Source organism: Dicentrarchus labrax, unplaced genomic scaffold (assembly GCF_905237075.1).
Source record: "Dicentrarchus labrax unplaced genomic scaffold, dlabrax2021, whole genome shotgun sequence".
Lineage (NCBI taxonomy): Eukaryota > Metazoa > Chordata > Actinopteri > Moronidae > Dicentrarchus > Dicentrarchus labrax.
The window spans coordinates 15,713,068-15,731,368 of record NW_026136712.1 but is presented as its reverse complement, the minus strand read 5'-3'; the positions used below and the strand labels follow the sequence as shown (position 1 = coordinate 15,731,368).

Below are 18,301 nucleotides of genomic sequence, written 5' to 3'. Positions count from 1 at the left end.
CAGTTAAAACTTAATTTGCATTTGAAGCAGCACATTCTGTAACACTCAAACAAATACAGTCATCATAAATTACATGTACGTATATCAAAAAGACACAAAAATACTTTTCACGTTGTCATTTATCTAAATCTGTCAACACATATTGTTTCATGTTTAGTTTTTCACCAATTACCATCATGTATGAGAAAAATAACTACTCCACATCAATGCAAAACAGCGAGAAGTTACCATGGAAAGCAGAATTAGGGTACAGAAATACAAAGGCAGATTCTAGATGCTTATGTTTTAATTAACAGAAGTGAATAAGGCAATGATTGATTCTATCCCTATTGTTCAAGATATCCATATGTCTTTGTAAATGGAAAAAAAACACCATATATTACAGAATTTAAGGCATTGGTTGTCTTGTAGTGTCATACAGTACCACGCAACGCATCATATATACAAGACAACCATTTCTCCTCTGTATAACCATAAATCCTTAAATGCATGGACACAAATAACAGCCAATATGTATTAATTAGTAATTACTTAAATAGTTTCTCTGAAGTTTTCAGAAAATTAATTGCAGCTACTAATGTTTGGCTCACTGGGCATCATTGATCATTTTGGCACTACATACAGTATCTCACTGTTGGCCCTTTATATGCACAGCCAAAATGCATTGTGTATCCAAATCCATCAAAAATCCAATTTTAACAGTGTAAACTAAAAATCCCTAGAGTAAACGTTCACAAAACGTCTCGTTCTATATCTTCTGTTTTCTGAACTAAGGTGCTGAAGCACCTCTATCTACAGTAACTCTATAACAAGTGGAAACCAGCCAAAAGCCCTCTGATACAGAGCTGCCTGTCTTCTGATACAGAAAAAAAAATAGATATAATAGTTACAACATGTAGTGGGTTGGATAACACTTTGTCAGTTGACAGGGCTCTTGGGCTTAGGCCTGTCTTCAAGAAATGCCTGGGAACCACTATACTGCACAAGCAATGGGACTAAATAAATATACAGACTCTATTCAGCGTGACAGTAAAAATGTGGTGTTGCCGTTGTTCTGTAGCTATCGATCTCATTAAAAAACATACTGGTTGCCAAGTATCTTTCTTAAAAACACTGTAAATGACATATTGATCTCCATGGATACATTTAAATATGCAGATGGAGATTTAGTTATAGAGATGATTCTTGGAAGCAAAGCTGCTCTGAAAAGAAAATAATTTAAAATGGGAGCTGAATTGAATTTATAGTGCTTAACATACTGTACATGTATTACATACACTGCGCAGCATCTATTCAAACAGGTGCAGTTTTCTAGTTTCAAATACATAATGGGGTATTCTCAATGCTAAACGATACTGAGATGTCAGCAGTGATTGTTTTTTAAAATCTCTTCTTTGGAGATAACCCCCTTCCCTATCCTCTGTAATTTACTGTTCCTAGTTTAAATCTTTTTTTAATTTAAGCATTTTTTTAAGCACATAATTCAGTTGTTCCAGCTTCTCAAATGTAATAATTTTGTGGTTTTCTTATTTTTCCGATATAATAAACAGAATATCTTGTGTGTTTTCTGATATTTATGGACCAAATCAAAAATCAATTAAGAAGAAAAGAACTAGAGCTAGACAAAGAAAATTGTCGGATTATTCAGTAATGAAAATAATCCTTTACAGACCTAAAAATTATTTTAGGAAGAACTTGTTTTGGCTTCTTTTTGTTTTGGTTAAAGTAAAATTATTTTTATTGTGAAGAGAGGTTATTTGCCATAAAGTAACGTCATTCCAACTCTTACACTCATGTGCCGAACCATTACCAAAAATATGAAAAATATTTGCTTATATAACTATGAGTGTCACAGGGGGATTTTCAACATCTGTTGCTTTGTTTAGTTTGAGACATGAGTTACTTCTGGAAGTAAAAACTATTGGATCAAAAGAGATGGTTAATATTGTAAAATCTAGTCTTTTCTAATGTAGGCAATCTACACCCTCCACATTCATAGTAGTCTAGTACAAAACTACTATGATCGTAGTTCATGTTCTCCTGAATAACAAAAACAAGCACTTAATCTTGTTTAGGAGCATGATGATTGCCTTCATTGAGTCTGACAAACATTATAAATATTATTAGCATGTTCAATAAATTGTGACAGGGTTATCCAAACAAATATAAGGTGGTGCCTTCGAGGTGCTGTCAGAAACTGTTAGAAAGTCTGTGTTAGATGTTTAGAAACAGAAAGCAGAGACTATTTATTTTGCTTTACTACTGACTGAAGCAAAAAATATCATTTCTGCTTCCATAGCTGCTTTGCTCTAAGAATAGCTTGTATCTTTGCATGGACGGCCATCATTGCTATTAAATATAGACATTAAAATAAAGACATCATGTACTTTTGTCTTTCTTGTCCATCTTGTTTAAATGTGTGAGAAAGCAAAGTAACAGTCTCTGCAGGTTACCCCTCTCTGTGAGTACCAACCCGTGTAAGTACAGTCTCTAATGCTCCACTTGACTAAACAACCTGAGGGGCGCACGTCAGTCATGAGAGCAAAGGCAGCCGGTTTGAAGGCCCATTCTCCCCATTAAAACTCTGCTTGGCTGGGTCAGTAGGTCCTTCAAAATAGGTGCTGAGAGGACAAACGACGGCAAGGTGTTATGCACACAAAAAAACATATAATCTTGCTTTTTCCTTCATTAGCCTTTACAGTAGAAGGCCATGTACAACAAAAATACCCTAGAATTGGTTTAATTGGGAGTGTGTTTTACCCCATCAATCTGAAATAACCTGAGCCGAACTGTCTGCTGTATGTTTTCATCAGTAATACAATTAGGGAACTTGGTTTTGTATCAGGTTTTGGTTAGGCTAGTTTTCAGTGCTACATACAGCATCAACGTATCAACTTGTCACTTTGCACAAACTAAAACAGACATACAGCCATCCCTTATCCTTTTTTTTTTTTTTTAAGATAATATAAATATATACTACAGTAATGTCAAAACAAACAGATATTCTGTCAGATCCATATATCTTATATCAGACTGAAAGGTACCCTAGATTAAAATCATGAGGCTATGAACTGGCCGTTCTTCTTGGGAGAGCACATCTGTCTCTCCAGGTGGATGTGAAATCTGCCGTAGTTTATTGTCCTCAAAACAAGTTCACTGCACTGATCTGCTGTTCCGGGCGCTCAGTATGCAAGCACAGTGGTATTACTGTGCAGGGATTTGCCCTTGTCTTTTTTTGGGGGGGGGGGGGTGTCAGACCAAATTCAAGCAGACGTGGACAGGAACAACCGATATTTGTTCTCTTCTTCATCAACAATAAATCAGCTTCATATTTCCCTGTCACTCCGCCGTCGGTATGCTGTTGCCTTGGTTCTCATGCCTGCGCCCGGATGCGTTCAAAGAGCTCCGCTTCAGCAGCCTGTTGATGATGTCAGTGCATGTCTTCTTGTACTGGTGTCGAAGCAGGGAGTACACGAAGGGGTCGCAGGCTGCCTTGCTGTAAGTTAAGCACTTGGATACAATTCCCCAGTGGGGGTTGATAGGCACCGCTGGAAATAACTCCACGATCCTGCAGGCAAGCATAAAGAGAGGGTGGTGAGAGAGAGAGAGAGAGAGAGAGAGAGAGAGAGAGAGAGAGAGAGAGAGAGAGAGAGAGAGAGAGAGAGAGTGTGTGGTGGAAAGGCAAGTCAACAGGCTGGAAAAGACATGCATGCCCTAAGCTTATGCGGGAACAGAAATACATTTGCAAGACACTGTTGCCCATAACATATATTTTTTTATCATTGGAAGCACTTCAGTGCTTCTTTGTAATTATGTAAAGAGTGTGTGTTTATGTAGACTAATCTCAGTAAGTATTCTGTCTTAAGTTATTGTTTGCAATCTGCTACGAGATAAAATGTAGGCAGCTGTCAAGTGAAACTACGTGAAGAGTTTCCTTCTTTTTCTCTCTCGTGTGTGGATTAACAGTGTGAGGCTACTTTTCATCTCATTTCTCATTTGCGGCCAGCAGCATTTCATGTCAGAAAAGGCAGAGCCACCAGAAGCATAAAGCAGACCTGTCTAAGCAGTAATGAGTGTCTGGAAACAAGCCAATTAACTTTGATTGTTATTTAATACAATATTAGACTGAGGGCTAAGCAGATAATCTTAAAGGACGGAGAGTCCTTCCAGCAGTTCATGGGGAAAATAAATACTCTTCTGTACTTAAAGTATTTGATTTAAAGGGGCACATAATGAGATTTACAGTCTATCCTGTTGTCTGCATCTCAAAGTAGCTGATCCCAGTTATGCTCAAAACGATAGAAAATTGGTGCTTTCGCACTAATTTTTGTCAAGTGCAAAAAATATTGTACCACACATGGTGTCATAAAAGGTATAAAAGAAACGCTGATCCTCTACTCTTGCACTCTGTATGATTACTCTGTCCACAATCAAGCTCTGTCAGCACATTAACACTGGGCTTACATGGGCCAGTAGCCATCACTGGCATTTGCCCACAGACTCCACAGCCCCAGAGTGAACAGGAGTCAGCTGCCACACCGCACAGCAGGGCTTTTACTATACACATGATGACCCTGACAACAAATGAGCATCAGCGGAGGCTGTGGAGGAGCTTTTAGCGTAATATATTCAGATTGTAATTAGTAAACTGCCATTTGTAGAATTAGAGCTGTTGTGGTCATTCATTACTGGCAGTTTACTGATAATAACAAATTGTCAGTGCTTGTTGTCAGCATGCTGAAAAGCTCGATGTCAAAGCCTCTGGTGTTTTAATTACGACAACTTGGTTTCATTTTAAAAATTTCAGCTTCTTAGAATTTAGTATTTTAATTAAAAATATGAATGGGTTAATGGTATGATCATTTCATACCGTACCAGACACACAGTCTCATTTGGTTAAAATTATATCCTCAATGTTCATTTCACCCAAATGACAAAAAACACACATGCTGTGTCCCAAATCCGCACTGCATACTAATTCTAAGCAGATTTTTAGAATATAGTAGGGATGGATTCACTGATTCCCATCAGTGCATCGGCACGAAAGTTTAAGATGTGATTGCACCGATTAAAAAAGTGTACACCGGATACATTTTTGGATGAAATAGAGATGCATTGCTCCTGACATCTTGCATCTGTAAAACTTGTTTTTTTTATAATTATTTGTATAGGCCCTATGCCTTTATTATTCAGAAATGTAACTGTGTAGAAATTTGCAACCAAAAATGTAACATTTAGATTGTCTGTACCATATTGAATTGCATAACATCATATTCTTTTGCTTCGCATCATACTGTGATGAATTGCATTGAGTTGAATCAACTCGTGTCGAATTCCCCTGCATGGCAATATGGGTATCATATCATATTGCAATTGTAGATGCTTCATATGTATCTTTAAGGTATAGGTCACATGTATAATGTGTAACCACACCAAACCAGACAGTATGCAGACTAAATACAGTCGATTTGTGGAGAACGCTGTTGATTGATACTCTTCTCCAACAAGTCAGTGCACAAAGGAAATGGAGGAGCTGCTCACAGCTGGAAAATTATTAAAATCAATTGTGGATGCTGGTGAAACAATTCCAGAAGATGTTGGAAAACAATAATAAGTAATCAGTCTTAAGAAAGACATTTTGCTTTCCATCTAGTTTGATGTATGTTTGACGTCATATACATATAACGTCCTGTTACAGTATAAAGCGGTTAAGTGTGGTTGGGTTTTTGTATACTGACTGGTAAAACTATGACGATTAGTATGTTGTGCATACTGTATAGAATTATGTAGTAAAAATTGGGTACACAGCTCCTATTTTTGCAGTTAGTCTATAAGATATCAACATACTTAATCATATTATAGCAGCAGGAATAGCTGAAACTGCAACTTTACATTGTCACTGAGAATTTAAAAAAATATTAATTAATATTAACTATATTAATTTATTTGCATGTACTTTGTATGATTTAAATAAAACTTCCTTCTCACATGTCCACTGGCACGTCACTTATTTGTCTCACTCACTAGGCTTCATGTGACATCCTCTCTTTGTCCAGTGATTGATGTGAGCAGATTCTACCTGACTAACTGATGCACTCAACGAACTTGAGCAGAAAAGTGCTAATGCAGCAGCAACAGCAGAGCAGAGGCATATTACTTATCACAAGGTCAGCCAATCTCATCTTCCAACTCTGGCCGGTGTGGAGAGGAAGCAGAGAGGAGGTGGTGGTGGTGGTGGTGAGGGGGGAGCTGACAGCAGAGGAGGGAGGTTTGGGGGATACCAGCAAAACAAAAGGGCTGTGTACGCCGCAGTGTGCCAGCGTGGTTTCCCTCTCCCTCCCTGCATGGGTCTACCTCCAACACTCACCTTGTGATCACATAGGGAGCGAAGCACAGCATGAAGGTGCCGATGAAGGTGCTGATCTTCCTTGACGCTCTCTGTCGTCGCCTCTTCTGCTCCTCCAGGCAACGCTGGCGAACACTGGAAACAGGGAGAATTCAGTGCGTTTATAATCAGTTGGACACACTCGAGGAAGACCACAAATGTCTCTAAACTTCTAATAAAAGACAGCAAAGAGTGGATGTGCTTCTGTTTATTTCTGTTGTGCAGGGGTTAAATATTCGAGGCGCCAGCAGGGGCTGAGCTGAGGTAAAATAAGAGATTCATCCCAAAGACTCTCCTTACAAAGTAAGGCGGTGAAAATAACCATTTCAACACTTTCTATGTGTGCATGTGTGACTGTGTTAGTGCCATGGCTGTGATGTCATGATGACAGGCTGCTTGTCAAGTGTCACCATGACACACACACACACACACACACACACACACACACACACACACACGCACGCACACACATATTATATATATATATATATATATATATATATATATATATATATATATATATTTATATATATGGGAGCAGAGAAAAGCAATAACTCTGGGTGACATTTCAATAGAATCCAATTTGGCATCCCCTCTGAATACTCAGGACACAAAATTCTGTGAAAAGATGACAAAGCATCATCAACTGTACATGGATAAAGAACAGTGTCATTTCAGGATTCAACATCAATATGAAAAGAAATGATGGCACCATCTACACTAATTGCTCACAGATTTCTTTTATTTGTACAGTTTGTTCTTTTTTCTCTCTTCTCTAGCTGAACAATCTTAAAATTCCCTTATTTGCTTTCCTATTGTGAATCTAATCACAGATTGCTCTGGAATAAGAGATGCATGATGCAGGACAAATGCAAACAGGAATAGTAAGTTAAAGAAGCTCACCTGGGGTGTATATCCACCAGCAGCACCAAAGTTTGCATTGTGATAACGTCGATCCTCTTACAGTGAAACCTTGCCACTTTAAGCACTTTGAGGTATGTGACACACAGCACTATAAAAGACAGGAGAAAGGTGAAGGAGTGGAAAAAGACGGTGAAGATAACAAACTGGGTCCGACTGCTCGCCCTCGGGTTGGACAGGGTGCAGGACGCGTAAAGCCGGTGGTATCCCACCCAGGAGAGGCTGGTAGCCACCGTGGAGAAGGACATGGAGTGCGCCCACGTGTACCCGAGCACAAAAGCCGCGTCTTTATGGCGCATTTTGGAGTGGTACCTCAGGGGGAACACCACCGCGATCCACCTGTCGATGCTCAGTGCTGCCATGCTCAGCATAGAGTTGGTGGACAGGAAGGTCTCCAGGAAGCCCACAATCTGGCAGAAACCGTCTCCTCCCGGTTGAGCTTTGCTGACAAGTCCCGCCAAAGTGAGCGGCATGTTGGACACGGTCAGCAACAAGTTGCAGAAGGTGAGATTGAGGTTGAACAGACCCGGGACCTGCTTGCGGATCTCCGGATTGTACAGAAAGCAGATCAGCACCAGGACGTTGGACAGCAACGACACTATAATAATCACAACCACCAACACAGAGAGAATTACCTCCGCAGTGTCCATCCTGTGGGCCCCGAAACTCACTTATCCCCACTTTTTGTGTGCATTTCCAGTCTTGTTTTGCAGCTGCAAAATGGCATTAATCACCCATAACCGTGTCCATGCATCCCCAGATCTCTCCACCGGTGGAGACCCCCTCTTTCTCTCCACTACATTGTCTCTGTACACGAGCCAGCAGAGATGATCAGGAGGATTCCGGCATGAAAAGTAGTATGTTTGAGGATTCCTTGCTGCACGATCTCCCCTCTTTTCCTACAAACTACAGGAAAGCGGCTCTCGTGCCAAAGCTGCTCTATTCTGGCACTGCGTCTTGCAGTGGGGTTTTGTCGTCCTGTGATGCGCTCTCGAGGCATCACCCCTCCGCACACACCGCACAGTGTGTGGGCTACTTGATCTCTCCCCAGTCTCCTTTGAGAAACAGTAAAAGACGAATAACCTTGATTGAGTTAAGTGGGGATTCCTACTAGGAAACGAAAATTGCATTGATTCCCAAGAGAGTTTCCTTCTTTTCACATAATCCAAACTTATACTTGCAGAAAAAAATGTCAGACAGATTAATAAATAAATAATAAATGACACGTGATGTAGGTAAATGTATGCGTTTGTTCTGTTTTTGATTTTTGATTTTTAGTCATTTAGATTTATTTTCTAGGGATACCTGGCTAAGAAGGCAGCAGTGCCATGACAATAAACACAGACAACGTATTCAGGGAAAGAAAGTGTCATCTTGTTAAGAGCCCATATTTTAATTAATTAAAGGAGATTTAAAAAGATAAACAAGCTGCTTAAGCAATTGTCAAGTGATTATTTTTCCCCACCCTGGCTCATTACTTCTTTACTTTCACTTCATATCTTTCTAAACTGAATAACTTTGGGTGTTCTTCATAAAAATATGCAGAGATCCCTAATATTGTGTGTTTATTGTGTCTCTACCTGGCATGATTAATCTATGAGATGTACTTTCAACCCTTCTTTTGGAATCAAAATGACTGATAAAAGAAAAAAGACACATTCACTTTAAGGTGGCTGAGTCTGGTTTCATTGCTCTGAACGATCACTGCATTCCAGCAGCATCTCTTCCCCTCATGCTTTACTCAAATATCTTCACAAATTAAGTCTGCTTCATCACATTGATAAGGAACAACATCTTCTGTTCCCCCTGGAAGCCGGATGATGACGCCCCCACACTCTGCTGCCCCTCTGGACTTGAGTGTGGAGAATTTTTCCTCTGAAGCGTGGGACTCATCGGAGTGTGCTGCAGCACGTGAGCCACTGAAGGCGCTGGAGCAGGGTGAGGTGGTGGTTGCAGTAAGGGGAAGGGGGGAGTCAGAGTGAGAGTGTGTGGGCGGAAAGAGTTATTGTTACTGCAACACATGCACATGGTATTTGACTGTGGAGATGTGAGGCCACCTTGTTCTCCTCATGCTCTACCTTGGTGGCAAAATCTGAACACGAAGAGGAGAAGAAAGGGAGATTTGCCTTGAAAGTGAGGCTCATTAAAATGTCATCCTGTAATGCTGTCTGTGGAGTATATGGGCTGATGTTTGCTCTTAATGCAAAGAGAAGGCGGCTGCAGGGATAGGACAACCCTGCCAGCTGCTGGGTGTTATTAAGCTGAAATGCAGCTCCATCTTGGCCCCCGAGTAAAGCTTTGGCTATGATGGATGCATTTCCAGCATTATACTTTCACATGTGATGGGGCAATCAGCCTTCGGAGGAAGGCACACTCTCAAGCGCTGTCATGCAACTGCTTGTGCAGCTCCTTCCTGTCAGTTCAGAGGCCTTATCAGCGCAGAGCCACCAGTTGATCTCAGGCGCAAGTGAAGCTTTTTGTAGGCACAGCTTTAATTATTCTTTTCATAATTAAATGCCAGCTCCACAGACAATAACGTCTGTGAAAAAAGTCAGTCTAAAAATATAGCTTTGAGGGGACTGAGTTAAATGGATGGAGATTTAATGTGCACGGGTGAGAGGATTGCATATGTGATGGATTTTGTTGTTCTACCTGCCAAAATTTCTTAAAAAAAAACTATTTTTGCTAAAGATCTTTTAGTCAGAACAAAGCCACACAAACATCATCATTAAGTGCAATGCCACATCAGACAGACGCGCATGGAAATGGCTTTTGATAAATATGGATGATGTTTTTCAAAATTACAGAATGTCCACTTTCATTCCACCTGAAAGAGGCTTTATTTGAGGCAAGCATTATGTTAATGCAGATCAATGTAAATGAGGCCTGATTCGAGGTGGACACATGGGCTTTGACGCCTCCTAGCCTCAGGTAATATCACCTTGGATTAATACAGCACAGCAGCTCCATTGTCTGATGTTGGTAAAGTACATCTCATAGATTAATCATGCCAGATAGAGATGGAATAAACACACAAAATATTAAGGGCGCTTGCATATTTTTATGAAGTAAACGCCAAAGATATTCAGTTTAGAAAGATATGAACTTTAGAAACTTCATCAGGCCTTCATCTTTTTATGCTTTGATGATGGTCAGATAGACCAAAAGCTTGCTAAATTAAGTGATGTATTGCATGGATCTAACGTTAAGTGTGGGGAAATCTTCACTATAAGTTTAGACACTGAGGCTTCCAGCACCTTAGCAAATCATCCTGGAATTTAGAAAGATGGAAGCGGTGAATATTATAAAGGATGATTAATCCATTATTTAAATTGTTGACCGACTGACTCAGTGTTTATGCACTACTTGACTTGTTTTCACCAGTTTGATCTGTTTCTGGAGTTCAGCAGTTGGTTCTCTATTTTAAAAAATCACATTCCCCCTGCCTGCTCTGTGCATGCCTCTGGCTGCTTTTAAACCAAGTGAAAGACTTACCATTGTCATTATTGATTATCTTCTTAACTGTGTGTTAACTCGTAAAGATTGATTCTGTATCACCTACAATCTGAAATTTTAGGGGGGAATCTTTCATGTTTGAGACAAGTCAAGATATCTCAAGTCGGCAGATCTGCACTTTGATGATAATACTTCTTGTCAGAAGGTTTAACAAGTGCAGGACTCGACTGTGAGAGATGGTAGGATGAGAGAGAGAGCCTGCAGCACTCCTCCTTTTTGCTGTGGCAGTGTGGATTTGAATTTGCTGCCAGTTCCAATTCCACACTTGACTTCCCTCAGATTGGCAGGCTGGCGTACATTTCAAACTTAGATGTATGCTTTAGCTCCTACGTTTTGCAGACTCACCTTTTGAATATAGACTTGTCACTTATATTTTGAACTTATATCAACTAGTGACGCAGGATTTCTATGTTGAGTTGAGAGGAGCTTACTTCAGAAAAAAGTTTGTGGTATTTAGTGTAAATTTGACAATTGGAAAACTCAGACTTGACACCATGTGTTATGTAACTCAAGACAGTGCATACATACTGTATGAGCTGACTGGTAGCACAGCGGTCTTATGGCTCATAAAGGTCTCAGAGGTGAGGACAGGAGGGAGACTCACTCTGACAAGAAGCTTTATACAAACAGAGTGAAATGTCAACCTGCAAGTGAAGTCTAAGGAAGGTGTTGACACTGCTAACAATAATGCTGGGATGTCAGCTTCCTTTTACCTTGGCCTAGTCATCACCACTGCAGTCTGTTTGATACTCAAGTGTGGTATGACAGCTTCCACATGGGTTTAAAAAAAAAAAAAATGGGACATTGTCCAGAGCTGCTGGTATTAAAGGTCCAGTGTGTAGGATTTAGTGGCAACTATTTGAATACCACTCAGCCTTCCAAGGGTTTAGGTGAAACTATGGTGGACACAAAATGTGTGAAAAACATGAAAGGCCCTCTCTAGAGTCAGTGTCCAAGATGGCGGCCCCTGTAGAAGAGGACCTGCTCCATCTGTAAATAAAAAGTGTCTGAATGTAAGGTAAGAAAAGCACAACAATTATTTTTTTCAGGTTGTTATACACTAATGCAAACATACCTATGAATATTATATTCCATCTAAAATATCTTCCTAATGTTACACACTGGACCTTTAATGCATCAGAAACAATAATTTATTCATTTAATAACATAACACTCTGGATGCTGTATATGAATGTTAGAAAAGCCTCCCTGCTAAGAGGCTTTTGTCCATGTCCTACATCTGTATGCCTGGCTGGGCAGTGAACCACCAAAACCCTTCTGAACAATCTGAGGCCCCTGTCTTTTCACATTAGCTGTGGTGATGTTGAGGAAACCCAGCACCAAGGCTGGAGTTCGCCATCAGCAGTTTATAATCAGAACACTGTTAATACAGGCACTGGACTACGGAGTACAAGCTTATTTTCATTATTTCATTCATCATTATTTTCAACATTGGCAATGTGACAACTGTCATAGGTACCAAAGGAAATGATTTTAGTATGACATGGTGTTACTGTTTTACAGTAGGTGCTAACATATAGCTTTTTGCCTCCTTGTTTATATTTGGACCATAAAACATTGAACTGGAATTATTATCCATAGCTGGGCAGTTTTCGGCAAATATTAGCTATCCAGCTTCTTAGGATGGAGTCAGATTTATAGTATAATTATGTAAAACTGTTGAACCTTACAGAAGAGAGCTGAAATGAGCTGTATTTTTGGACTAACGTTGACAGAAGAAAAAGGGCCACTGAGTTTGATACCAGTGGGATTAAAGACAGATGTTATTGCACATTGATCCTTGAAGATGTCAATCCAGGTCATATAGTCACTCAAATGTAGGGTTATATGTCTTTAATCTCTTTATTTCACAGATGAGTTCACAGTGTCATTGTCAGCTGTTCTTTGAAGCCTGTACTACCTCAAACAGTGAAAGCAAACAATTTGCAATGTATTGATCTACTTATTAGCAATTCTCCAGGAAAGTGCCAAGTATCAGGCTTGCTGTGAAGCTGCAGGGTTTGGATTCAGTAACATCCAGATATACATACAGCAGAGGATTTCACTTCTTGTGTTTCCAGGGCACAAGCTTTGAATGTATTTAAATGCTCAAAATCTTTTCTAATGCAGATGAACTTGATTAGATTTCTCCTCCACGGTGGCGTGTGAGTTAAAATCTTTCTTCCTGACACCAGTTTAATCAGTTTGTCATACAAATACATCATATTACAGCAATTTGAAGGGGAAAGCAATACTGTTTTCTAATATATCTGTTGTGTCTACTGTCTCGAGTGATCAGTGTCAGTCAGCACAATCCAGCGCTAATGTAGAAGCCGAGGAGCAGATCTGACAAATAATATGTCCAGTTTATATAAAGCCTCGAGCAACGGACTAAAAGACCTTTATTTGACCCCAGTAAATGTATGTTTTCAGCGTATTTCTCTTGTTTTTGAGTTACTTCATGTGTTGAGAGAATATCCATTATTTTTTACTACCATTATTCATTTTGATCAGTAAAAATATAAGAAAGTTATAATTCCCCCTTGAAGGTAAAATTATTTTTGTGGCCTAGCTTGCAATCAGTATTTGCCAATATTAACTGTTTTACCCCCCAAAGCTAGAAACCAATTAACTAGAACTGAAACCTGCTTCATAGACAGTAAAAAAGTCCATAAAATTTTGGATTGATTTAACAAGGCGATGCCCTTAAGGAATAAAGATTTTCTTCCCTTGGGTAGAGCACCTTAGTGAACCAGCTCCACACTGCCTGTGTGTGTAGTGCATGCGTGTGGCGGAGCAAGGGTTTTATTATATTGTATTTATCAAAGGTAAACTCAACATAGAAAGACTGGGCTGACTGTTCAGCGAGGCAGCCATCACGCACTGCTCATGCATGCTGTGTGGACCAGGCATGAGAGCGAATAGACAGCACACTAGAAGTTACTAAGCATGACAGACCGACATGCAGCAAACTCACTGAGATCAGCTCAGTCTTAAGTGTACCCCTCACATTGACAATCATCTGCAACCCTGTCATTCTCAAATGGAAAAATGAATTGTCTGTCAGTATTGTAGGCAATAGTGAGAGTTTACTAATGCAGACTTAAAGCAATAGTTTGATATTTTGGAAAAAACTCTTATAGAGAGCTGAAGTCATGACATCCTGTCAGGATTAGCCTCTGTTCCACTGGCATCTGGAACTCAATGCAGTCTCAATACAGAATTTCTTTGATTGGTCCCTGAGGTTTACTTTCCATAAATCACCATAGAAATTGCTAAAAGAAGTTAAATCCTTTGTGATGATTTTAACAAACAGCAGTTATTTTACTACAACTCCCATGCTCCCATACTATAAGCAGTGCAGCCATCGTAACTTGGATTCATCCATATCATAAAATTGACCGACAGTCTCTTTTAAGTCATTTTTAACTTTCTAGTTTATCTCTACTATCTTAAAACCTTTACAACATTTGGTCCTCTCCTGCTTTTGTGTATGAATTACACAAATGTGTGAATTATTCAGCTTTAGAGGTGCAGGAAAAGCATATTTTTTAACATTGAACAGAGCCAAGCTACCTGTTTCCCCCTGCTTCCAGTCTTTATGCTAAGCTATGCTAATCACTTCCTGGTTCTAGCTCTGTACTAGCTCTCTGCAAGAAAACCATTTAGTGTATCAAACTTTTCCTTTACATTTCTATGTTCATATAATTTATCATCATCATTCTCAAGTAACAGTTTTATGTTAAAAGGTAAGAAAAGTGTATTGCCAGGCTTTGGTGCACTATGGAAAATGAGATTTTAGTTTTCTGGGATACCTTCATATAACTGCAACAACTAGACATATTTTCAGAGTGCATTGTGGGAAAGCCTGGAAAATACAGTGATGGGAGGCAACAGCATTGCTGTACAGTCACTGAGGGGATAAATCAAGGTGCAGGAGCATCTAGGAGTAAAATTCATGCACTCTGAGGAGCCAAGGGCATCTCTGAGATAAACAAATATGTGATGAATTTGATAATTGCTCCTCTTGATTTGTATGAATGCTTTGCCCACGCTACATGTAAATGTGGTCCATGTAGACATCTTCAGCAAAACAAAAGCTGTTGCCATCCATCTTTGATAATCACCTGAGCTCAAAAACCTGCAGTGTGTCTGTGTTTTATACCAATCCTGCCCTATCATCTACTGCTTTGTGTTGAAAAGTCAATTTTCTCATTCACTGATCTAATTCACTGCAAGGATTAATTTGCTCCCCTAATTTGATTTCACAGTAATTTAATAAATCCTTAAAAAATTTCATCAGCGTTCCACTCACCTTTGAGAGAAACCTTAATTAGAAACGCTAATGCGTAATTATTCTTTTATTTCCGGCTTAGCGTAGCCAGCATAGCAATAGATACAACAAGGGGATGACAGCAGATTTTGGGCTTCAGAAAATTAATTTCACATCAGCATGATTACATGAATATGAGAGTGTACAGTAATTTGTTTTTTTCCCCCTGTTTGAATGAAGCCGCTCTATCTAGCTTGCACGAGACCGCAATTAACCTCTGGTGTCCCCTCTCCAGCATGCAGCTCTAACACGGTGATGTAACCATTAACTCATCATTAAGGTGGGTCTAACTGTTTCTTTCAGTGATACATATGAGGCTTTGCAGATGGAAACCTGATCAGACACTTAAAGATAAGCTATATTGAGTCTCTGAGGAATGTGATGGAGCCAGTTATTGTTACACAAACATTTGGCATTTACCACCAAACAATATGACTTATAATCAGCAAAGTTATTATATATAGAAATCTGCTTTACAGTTTAGCAATGGTGGCCAGATTGAAATGGAAAAATTGTGACTCCTGTTTGTTCAGGTGGTGGCTTATAAAAGAGATTATCTTGGAAGTTCAGCGTAAGGATGACAGAAGCTTGGTCATTAAATCATGCACTCCTGCCATCTAGTGAAACCCTGCGGTATTACAAACAGACTTAAAGCCTGTCTGTTGGATGAGCAATGAACTACGACTGCAGCAAATTCTAATCAGTGGTTCCTCCTTGTGGCAGAGCAAGGTCAGTGCTGTTTTTTTTTTTTTCAACTTGTCATGTTCCTGCTATTTATAGTCCACCTCTTGTTGAGTGGCATTTGTAAATTGCATGTCCTGCTTGTCATATAAATTATTTGACACCTTTGAAAGTAAGCAAGAGGTGACCTACAGATTGGGCTTTCAACCAAGAGACTGTTTGACAAGCTGAAATACGATCATGTTTTTTTTTTTTATTCTACAAGATATAACAAGGTGTCCTTTTGTAAAAGATAAGGGCTGCCCATGCTGGAAAGTGTTAGAACAATACTCCTGATTTTATGGACAAAGTAATGGTAAGTAAAGGTGAGCCCGCTGTTAGATCCTATTTACATGTCATAGGTCAGAATAAAGGCCCCAAGACAAAACTCTGTTTAATCTCTGCAGTTTTTTGGGAGGCGTTGTCCTGCTTCTGCAGCTGGGCTGAAGCCACTTCACTCCTTGTTGAGATTAATAGCAGGCACACACGGGGGCCATTAATGTTGAAAAGCCACTGCCCCACCTCTTCCCCAGTGCTACCCTGGGAGCCACAACCTCCATAATGGCACTACTCTCTGAATTAATGGCGCTCACTGGCCGTATGAAAAAACGTGATTTTAATTATAGGCCTTGGTGATACCAGAGAGGAAAAGTGAAAGAGGGCGGCAGGGAAACCTTTTGTGCCTTCAGAGGCAGCGCAGTTGAGCTAATTCAAGCTTTCATTCAATCCCACTCTAGAGAATAAGGGTTTTTACTACTGGTGAATTAAAATAGGAAATTATCAAGCAGAGTTAATTTGTGTAAATTTGAGTGGTCCCTCTTGTGAAGTCTTACTTTTTACCAAAAGGAAGATACCAATTCATCAAATTCTAGTTCTCAAAAAATTGTAAATCTGGGATTCAGTTTTTTATTGAAATAATTTCTTCATACAATTAAACCTTAGCTGTGGGATGAACATTGTTATTTATTTCTCCATTGTTATTCTTTATGTTACACAATCATTATTGATGCTGCTGTTACTTGCAGGTTGTGAAGCAGTGATAATTACTGTTCATAGATTTTTTCCTTTGTCAGCTTAGAGCTGGACTTTACAGTGCAAATAAAACCTGTGACTTCAGTAAGAATTTGTCTTAGTCATCTTTTGTGATACACATGTTTTATTTATCTCAAGCAGAGAAATAATTCAGCAGCAAAGAGTCAAAGTTCAGACTTTTTTTGCATTTGCTTCTGAGGCACTACTTTTTTAACACTTCCACTTCTTTGTAGCCATTGTCAGACTATAGTGACAGAGGACTGCTGCTGTAGGCCCCACGCCAGGCTCAGGATGTCTGTCTGCCAGTTCTGAAACAGTATCCCAGCGGAGATGGATGGGTAGAGTCAGCGCCTACAGTAAATGTCCATAATCTAATGTCAGCAGCCAGCACAGGATTTCTTAAACTTCTAAGCGGAGCCAAAAGGTCCCAGCATACCAATAAACAGACCATCATTTGGGTAATGTTTCAAAGTGCAAAGAGAAGGTTTTTGTAATTGAATGGTAACTGGTTTTGTGCTGAATATGGCTGTAGTGAGTTATAAAAATATCTTGTTTGCCCAGATTTGTCTAACTTTGAGCTATTCGGTGATAAGGAAAACCAGCTTGCGTTGGAATATGCCCAGATAGACAAACACTGTAGATCAGATACAGGATCTGAGAAGGTTCTCCTTCAGCATAAACTATTAACAAGATTTCCACATTAAAGCAGATGCATTAAAGGTACACGTACTGCTGCGTAAATAGGACATTCAGTGCCTATTGAGTCCTGCAGAGGGCAGGGGACACAGCCAGTCCATTGAACATCCCTTTCACCTGAAACCCAAGAAGCACCTTTTAAAGAGAGTCACTTGCAATCAGAAAGCCTCCATTTAATTACAACACACAGGAAATTACCGAGTGAATGGGTCAGGCGCTGATAAGAGGCTGAGCCCCGGGGATGACAGCTCCTGAAACCCGAGGAGACCCAATCTCAAAGCCAACTTATCACAAAGGCTAAGTCTGGAAGCCTGACAATCTGATTGTACTGTCATCCAGATTCATAATTAATATATTTATCAAATTAATCGCTGAAAAGAGCCCTGGCCTCCTGAACAGTAGGCAGATTCATTTGCCACTGGCTCGGCTTACCGCTAATAACAGTGTTGTCAGTGAAATAGGCCTGGAGTGGGCCGATGCCCCAGACCTCATGACAGACAAATTGCTCATCTGTGTAGAGATGATATGGGGAATTTAGAGAGTGAAAGAAAGAAAAAATGTCATTGTTTGGTGACAACCACAATTGCACCCTTGTTTCAGATTGTGAGTACCAACTTGGAGGAACATGAAAGGGGCATTTTCTGTTTGGGAAGAGCTGAAAATACCTGTTGTTATACCTCTGGTTTTACAAATCACTC

At 39.8% G+C, this 18,301-nt stretch overlaps 1 protein-coding gene across 1 annotated transcript; it reads right to left on the bottom strand.

The window, feature by feature from the left end:
• Nucleotides 1-1,761: 1,761 nt before the first annotated feature.
• Nucleotides 1,762-8,690, bottom strand: LOC127373766 (G-protein coupled receptor 26-like). The gene is made up of 3 exons (XM_051418511.1): nucleotides 7,289-8,690; nucleotides 6,368-6,481; nucleotides 1,762-3,568 (listed from the first exon to the last, which is right to left on the bottom strand). Exons 1-3 carry the CDS (start codon nucleotides 7,954-7,956, stop codon nucleotides 3,340-3,342), a joined length of 1,011 nt encoding a protein of 336 aa, XP_051274471.1. The 5' UTR covers nucleotides 7,957-8,690; the 3' UTR covers nucleotides 1,762-3,339.
• Nucleotides 8,691-18,301: the final 9,611 nt, after the last annotated feature.

Coding starts and splice junctions, on each gene's coding strand:
- LOC127373766 (XM_051418511.1), bottom strand. CDS start 7,956: ATGGACACTGCGGAGGTAATTCTCTCTGTGTTGGTGGTTGTGATTATT. Junction 6,482..7,288: donor CTGGTGGATATACACCCCAG/GTGAGCTTCTTT, acceptor CCCTGTTTCCAG/TGTTCGCCAGCGTTGCCTGG. Junction 3,569..6,367: donor GCTCCCTATGTGATCACAAG/GTGAGTGTTGGA, acceptor GCTTGCCTGCAG/GATCGTGGAGTTATTTCCAG.